Below are 8,001 nucleotides of genomic sequence, written 5' to 3'. Positions count from 1 at the left end.
GTGTGTGTGTGTGTGTGTGTGTGTGTGTGTGTGTGTGTGTGTGTGTGTGTGTGTGTACCTGAGGTTCATGTCCCCCTGCAGAGCCAGAGCCAGGAAGTTGGAGGCACTTCCTCCAGGACAGCAGCCACAGATCAGAATCGCCACTGCCGTTATTTCAGTCAGCTGGAAGCCCTGAAACACAACACAAACACACAAAGTGATGACAAGGTGCATCATGGGAGCTGCTCTGATGTCAGCGGTAGAAGTGGGACGTAAAAATGCGATGTGTAAATGTAAAAATTAAATCTTAAATTGCCTGTGACATGCATATCCTTCAAATACAAAAAGTCAGAAAACATCTTCATGTTTATCAAAAAGGAAAAAATAAGTTAAGTCCTCTGGATGGGATCTAAGCAGGTCCAGAGGACTTACTCATTTTTTCTTTTTGATTTTTCTACCTGGATTACTGAGATGCATCAGGACACCTTTACATTTAAGAAAGTTGGAACAATACACACGATTTAACCCATTTTGTCTCATAACTGGCATATTTTCTTTTGAACTTGGCTCAGCAAAGTGAAACAGGAAGTGACATCAAAGGGGAACTCTCGGGCGGTTCTAGGGGCGGGGCCACAGGGGCATTGGCCCCTGCTGAAATCTGATTGGCCCCCTGAAGTGCCTCTGTCCTGTCACTCATCTGTCCTTTGCCTGAAAGCAGTGATGGTGGCTGCAGTTCCACGCCCAAACACCAGAGGCGCTAATGAGTCAAACAGTAACGTCCAGCATGAATCAATCTCTTCTTTAAAAGACTTGAACAATTTTGCAAAAAAATATCTTTCAACTGGCAAACAATGGCTTCATTTTCTCACATGCTTTGAGAATATTTTATCCATGTACAGTAAACATGTAAAATTGCTAAGGAAGTTGAATTTAAGCTTTTTTAATAACATTACATTACAACTGTTGGGACATATGTGACCAGTTAAATTTGTACATATTTCCAAAACCAAGGATTTATGTGCAAGGATGTTGAACAAATACTTGACCCCCCCTATGAATATTGTGGCCCCCTGATGGCCCCTGACTCAGAGAAATCCTAGATTCGCCCCTGTGAACTCTTTAACAAAGAAAACTCTGTTTATTGAAACAAAATTATTTGAACTCTGATTCTTTTTCATCTCTGATAGACTCAAAATAATCCAAAGAAACATCAGATTCTTCTCTACAGTCTGGGTCGTTAGCATTTTTATCAATGCTTTGCTCCATGCAGACATTCCCCTCTGACATCACTTCCTGTTTCTTCACATGCAAATATCTCAACAACGGTTCATCTCAGCGACATCAAATTTATTTTGCAATATTTTATCCATGTCCTCTTTCTAAAAATGCCTTCACATGTGTTACAAAAAATTTGACGTCGCAGGCACTTTAAACGCAGCCTTTGCTGTTGACGCAGGGCTTTTGTTGTGACATCATCATCCTGCGACAAAAGCTAACACTGCTGGAGACGGCCTTTAAAAGCTAAACTCAAAATGTGTTAATTGAAAAGAAAGTGGTCCTGCAGTTTGAAGTGCAGCTCAGACGCCGGCTGCAGCTGTAAGTTTGATGTCTCGTAGGAAAGTGTTAGCAGCGTTAGCAACGTTAGCAGTGTTAGCAGCTGCTACGGTCACCGGTGATGACGTCACAACAAAAGGCGCGCGCCAACGTTAAGGCTGTGTTCCATTTCTAAATTCTTAAATGTGAAATGTGACATTTAGCCACAACATTTAACTTTACGTCTAGATTTATAGATTTAGAGTTAGCATTTAACATTTAGTACATATTAGCAAAATGTAAAACACTGAACTAAATAATAAAATGTTAGTGGAAATCTTTAAACTAGGATTTTACACTTAGAAAGTGAACTAAATGAAAATAAATTTCACTAAATTGAAACWGAATTTAAAGTTTTGTATCTGAATTAATTTTCTTTGAAACTGTATTTTGGTTTATTAAAAATTCAGTTTGACTACTTTCACTTTCAGTTCCATAATTCAGATGTTTGTGTCACATCCTGGTCCTTGAGAAAGCCAGGCAGAGTAATCAAACACAGATCCACAGATTTATGTTTCACTTTGGTGAAGTTTCCCTTCTGGATGTAACAGAGTTGATGCAATCCACTGTAAAAGTGACAAAAACACACAAAGTTATTTTACTGCAGTGATTAATTTGACCTATATGTAGAAAATGTTACATTTACATGATGACATCATGGATCAGTCAGCAGCAGCATCTGATCAATATGTGATCCATGATGTCATCATGTAAATGTAACATTTTCTACATATAGGTCAAATTAATCACTACAATAAAATAACTTTGTGTGTTTTTGTCACTTTTACAGTGGATTGCATCAACTCTGTTACATCCAGAAGGGAAACTTCACCAAAGTGAAACATAAATCTGTGGATCTGTGTTTGATTACTCTGCCTGGCTTTCTCAAGGACCAGGATGTGACACAAACATCTGAATTATGGAACTGAAAGTGAATTATGGAAGTGAACAAAGCAAATTAATTCAGATTCATATTTTTAAAATCAGTTTAAAATAATTAAATTCAGTTTCAATTTAGTGAAATTTATTTTTAAACCAATGTATTCAATTTCATATTCTGCACATTCAGATTCAATCTGAACAATTCAAATTCACTTCCTGCTGACACAAAGTTTATCCCATATATTTGAACTGAGGATTCTGGGTAAAACTTTCAGACTGGAGTCCTGATGCACCTCAGTAATCCAGGTAGAAAAAAACCAAAAAGAAAAGATTAAGTAGGTCCTTTTTTCTGTTTGATRCAGACCGGAGCTGCAGAACCGACCTTAACCAAGCAGAACGCTGTGAGTGGCATCACGCCAAACTGTGAAAGCACTGCGATGACCACCCCTTTAGGTTTTAAGATGTGATCCTGGAACACAGCAGGACACAAAAACATCAACGTTTGATTTCCACCGTGAACACGCAGCTMTGATTGGACGAGCTGCTGCTGACCTTTATCTTGGACACCTCCATGGTGCAGCCCAGTGAGATCATCGCGATGAACATGATAATAATGACAAAAATGTTGGTGGCTTTGTTTACAGCAGGCGACAGAAAAGTCACGGGAGGAGAGCTGACGTTGGTGAACGTCACGTTAAACGAGAAGTCATCTTTCAGATCAAAGTCCGTTGGAGAAAACAGAGTCGTTGTGACGTCCATGATGGGAGCAGGAACTGGAGGTTTCTGGGCTCAAAGTGGGAACAGATCAATCAAACAATGAAGAGCGTCAGTGTAAAGCCACGACAGGCAGCTGCATCGAGCCACGTTTCACAGATGATCAYTAAGATAAACTCCAAAAGGAGAGCAGATAAAACTGCACAGGGTCGGCCCGTGGCGTAGGCAGTGTAGGCAAATGCTAAGGGTGCCGTCTATTTAGAGGGGCACAAATAGTWCAAGAAAAATTGATTGCTCAAAACTGATTTACTAAACAAGAACTGATTGTGTAAGAATAATCATCTTGTTTTCAGAATGTGTAAGATTATTTGTCTTGTTAGTCTGAAAATTTGACTCWAATTAAGTCAAACATTTCTGCCAGTGGAGTAAGAACATTTTACTTGGTAAGATTCTTGAAATACTTGATTTYACTCAMTTTTRTTACACACACATGCTGCAGGCAGGCAAATTGCTTTCACCAGATTTACAAATTGTGTTTCACACTTATAAAAAAAAACTAGAACACGTGGGATTTAAACACAGTCTCTGGGAGATAAGAAGTGAGCGACTCCTGTGATGAAGGTGAGAATTACACACCTGTTCACAGAGATCAATCAATCAAACACTTGTCTGTGTTTCCAGTTCACACCTGTCAGGTAGTTCCCATGTGTTACTCACCTGCTGGGACAGGTGTTTCCTCTCCTCTCTGCAGAATAAAACCTGTTTTAAAGACTCGTCATAAACCACTTCCTGAACGCTGAGCTGTGCAGAGCTGCCATCCACGGCTCCTGCAGGTTGTGTAACTGCTCAGCTCGGGTCAAAATGACTCTTTATCTTGTCCAAGACAAAGCTGACAGAATGTGATGTCCTGCAGGGAACAAATGGCTCATCTTCTGGCTAATCATTTGTGAGATTTTAGAGTAAATCAAATTATTCCTGGAAGATGAACTGATGCTCGACGTGTTTTTCAGACCTGATGGCTTCATAATGTTTCTAAACGTACACCTCTGACTGTACGGGAGGTCACAACTTTATGCTGATGACTCTACGTGAACTGTTACATTTTGTAGGCCGATCTTTGAGCCTTTGTTGCTCAAGGTGATGTCAGCGGTAAAAACATCGACGCAGGCAGGAGAAACGCCCGGRTCTGATTGGTTATCGTGCCACACACTTTTATTTATAAAGCACTTTAAACAGCACAAGGCCAAACAAAGTGCTGTACAGTACACAACAGGACATACAAAACACAGATAAAACAGAGTTGTGATACACAGTGAGGCAGTTGTGTGTTTTTAAACGAGACATGAAGACAGCGAGGGAAGGAGACTGATCTGTCAAGGGTGGTTCTAGGGCCGGGGCCACAGGGGCATTGGCCCCAGCTGAAACATGATTGACCCCCTGAAGTGCCCCTGTCCTGTCACCACACATGTCAACTTGTACAGATTGTCTGTAAGTTATAAGGATTTTACATCATTTTGCAGGAATACGGACATATAGAGCAATCTCATGGATTTTTTCAAGRCTTACGGATTTTTTCAAAACCTCATTTTCAAATTTATCTAACATGTCAGAGCCTATAGGATGATTTAAAAACAATAAATAACATTAAACAGCCATCTTCCAACCTGTTCTGCTGCTAGAAATAAGTTATTTTTRCCTCTCTCCTCTCCTCTTTCATGTCCAGTTAAACCAAATAATGAGACGAATCTGTTCACGTATCTAAAGGTGCTTATTCAACATTTCAGACTCGGTTACACAAAAACGATAAACACATATTTAAACATTAAATTTGTACTGTATTACTGCATTATAAATATTCACAAGTGTCAAAGGGAGACTTATTGTAATGACAAATAAACATGTCTTAATGCCAAAAGTTAGTCTTTAATGTGAAAAATCATTTTTAAAACTTTGTGTTGATTATCAATATTTGAAATTATTGTTCAAACATGTAACTGCTGTCAACAATGATCATGTATCAAAAAAGTTTAAGAAAAACATCATGTTAACCAAATAGTCCCACCCCATCCATAGTGTTCAGTTTTACACTTTAAATTAAGGATCCTGTTAATATTTGTGGCTATTCATAATGCAGTAATACAATATTATGTGTTAAAATGTATTTCCTAATCATTATTGTGCTTACAAACCAGTCTGAAATGTTTAATAAAACAGATTTGTCTCAGTATCTGGAAAGAAACAAGACAGTTTAGTTTCTTTTTGACCTTCATTAATACATAATAAACACTTAATAATTTATAAAATGTTTACAGATAAATTAATAACCTTTCTATAAACTCTTTAAAAGCCACCAGGAGCCTTATTGTAAAGTGATACCTTTTTAAAAAAAAATGACATTACAAGTGTTTGAACATGTATGAGTGGTTAAATGTGAACACCTTACCAAAACTGTTGATTTGTGTGAAAGGATGCTGAACAAAGACTGGCCCCTCTGTGAATACTGTGGCCCCGTGATGGCCCCTGACTCAGAGAAATCCTAGATCCGCCCCTGTGTGTGACCTGCAGTGGTGGATCAGTCCACAGTGGTGGATCGGTCCACAGTGGTGGATCGGTCCACAGTGGTGGATCGGTCCACAGTGGTGGATCGGTCCACAGTGGTGGATCGGTCCANCAGTGGTGGATCGGTCCACAGTGGTGGATCGGTCCACAGTGGTGGATCGGTCCACAGTGGTGGATCGGTCCACAGTGGTGGATCGGTCCACAGTGAGAAGGATCTGTCACCTCTCAGTTTGAGATGAGAGTTAGGGACCTTCAGAAAGAGCTGAGCAGGTGATCAGGAGAGGGGGCGGAGCTGAGGGGGCGGAGCTGTTTAACACAAACAGGAGGAGCTTAAAGTGAATTCTGACATGAACCAGAAGCAGTGAAGAGATGCTAGAACAGGAGTGATAAGTTTCTCTTTTACTTGTGTCAGTTAGGTTCACGTCTGTCTTCAATCTACAGACTTCTTATACAAACTGTTTTCACATCATTCAGTCAGGCTTGTTTGCTTGAAAACAGATAAACAGTGTTGTCCAAAGTGTGGCCTACGAGCCATTTCTGGCCCCTGGAGTGATTTTGTGTGTCGTGCTGTGATCTGAGAATTATACATTTCTGTCACGAGTTTAAGGATTAATCAGTCATTTTTAGCTTCACCAAAAAAAGTCATTTTTTTTATCTTTAATTAACTCTTGTTTTATTTTAAAGTCATAATAAAAAGGACCACAAATCTTTACTGACTTTTACCAAAAAGTAGCTTTTTTTTAGGTAACCATTCATAAAACTTGACTAAATATAGCAAGTTTACAAACAAAAAAGGCAAACTATACTTAGGATTAAAAGGAAATGGTGTGTTTTCTAGATTATTTTTGTTTTAACAATGCTTCTTTGCAATATCAATCTAAAAGCCTTTTAATTTCCCTTTTTAATGGAGCCACATTTGTAAGGATCATGCATTTGTGTGATGAGCAGCAGAGCTGAGTATTTTTATTGTTGTTGACTTTTGTTTGGAGCTTGTGGACCCCACAGGTGCTGCCAATAAAACATTTATTGTTACAACAAAGGAATAATCCAGCAAACACATTCTTTGCAGCTGCAAAGTGTTTTTAGGTTTAATAAAATGGACAATATTATGTCGCTACAATACAATTTTTTCTTAATTTTATTTCAATTTCATGAACAAAAGGACCACAAACTTTAATGGATTTATCACACAGTAACTTTTAGACAACCATTCATGAAACTTGGCAAGTTAGGGGYAAAAAAAAAGACAAAATATGTGGACCCACAGATTAAAGTACATCACAGGACATTAATCATTTGTTGTTAGTTAAAACAGTTCAGAGTACAGCAAAAAGAACACCATGGAGTGAAAGAATGAGAGGTGAAGAGAGACTCGGTCTGACCAGATTAACCTCTAATCACAGCAGTGTTTCCCAGGCTGGGATTTTAACACCATTTCTGTTCTTCTTCACGTCAAGTCACATCTAATCAGTGTCGCCTGCGATGACTTCCCTTCAGCCTGAAGTCTGGAGCATAAAACACCTCATCACTCAGCTCAGGGCGAAGGGAAATAACATTAAGGGTGCAAAGAAGTGGTTATTTCCTCTTTGATAATCATATTTTTGTGAAACAGGTTTTTGGATATTTGAATGGAATTGTTGCACAACTAAAGCCAGGTGGTTTCTTGATGTCACAAAGAGAAAAAGCTTCTCTGCATCAGATGCATTATTAAAACCTGGCCTTATTCTGGTTTCATGTTTTACAGTCGGTCCTCGTGCTGCAGGTTAAACCACATCATCCTGTCAAACAGTGTGGATTCAAAACGAAGAGGCAAAGCCGAGAGGACGACGATCCTCCCAGACTTCAAGGTAAAGAGGAAGAGTCGACACGACGGAGCAGATCTGAAGCCACGTCTCTGCAGGAGGAGCCGTGCAGGGTGTATCTGCTGCTGCTGTGGCCTTTTGACCCACTCAGGGTGGGGGGTGGGGGTGCACGGGGCTCCTCACTGCTTTATTTATTCATTTTTTTACACATTTACTGATCCACTGTTGCTGTGCAAAAAATAATCCACAGTGTAAGCTCCTTATCTGCAGCAGAAAGAGAAGCAGCAGAGCAGATTATTTGAAATTTGCATTGAGATGAACCAACATTATTATACAGACTTTATATTAGAAACTATTATTACAGAAAGGTTTTCAGAAAATTAGTCGATTATAATTAATTACACGTTTCACGTATAAAACATCAGACATTTAATCACCTCCTGGAAAATTACATTTTAAATATAAATTGATG

The 8,001-nt window shown here is 39.1% G+C and overlaps 1 protein-coding gene across 1 annotated transcript in view; it reads right to left on the bottom strand.

The window, feature by feature from the left end:
- LOC106522400 (sodium/bile acid cotransporter) overlaps positions 1-3,213 on the bottom strand; it is a 7,783-nt gene extending 4,570 nt beyond the window's left edge. Inside the window, exons 1-3 of the mRNA XM_014015396.1 lie at positions 2,968-3,213; positions 2,837-2,923; positions 59-171 (exon numbers count right to left, since the gene is read on the bottom strand). Coding sequence (XP_013870850.1) covers positions 59-171; positions 2,837-2,923; positions 2,968-3,213 — 446 coding nt within the window. The remainder of the gene's footprint in view (positions 1-58; positions 172-2,836; positions 2,924-2,967) is intronic.
- Between the last annotated feature and the right edge of the window lie 4,788 nt (positions 3,214-8,001).

Source organism: Austrofundulus limnaeus, unplaced genomic scaffold, assembly GCF_001266775.1.
Source record: "Austrofundulus limnaeus strain Quisiro unplaced genomic scaffold, Austrofundulus_limnaeus-1.0 Scaffold129, whole genome shotgun sequence".
In the NCBI taxonomy this organism is placed as follows: domain Eukaryota; kingdom Metazoa; phylum Chordata; class Actinopteri; order Cyprinodontiformes; family Rivulidae; genus Austrofundulus; species Austrofundulus limnaeus.
Note: the sequence above shows the minus strand (reverse complement) of the source record. Positions and strands in the feature narration are given on the sequence as shown.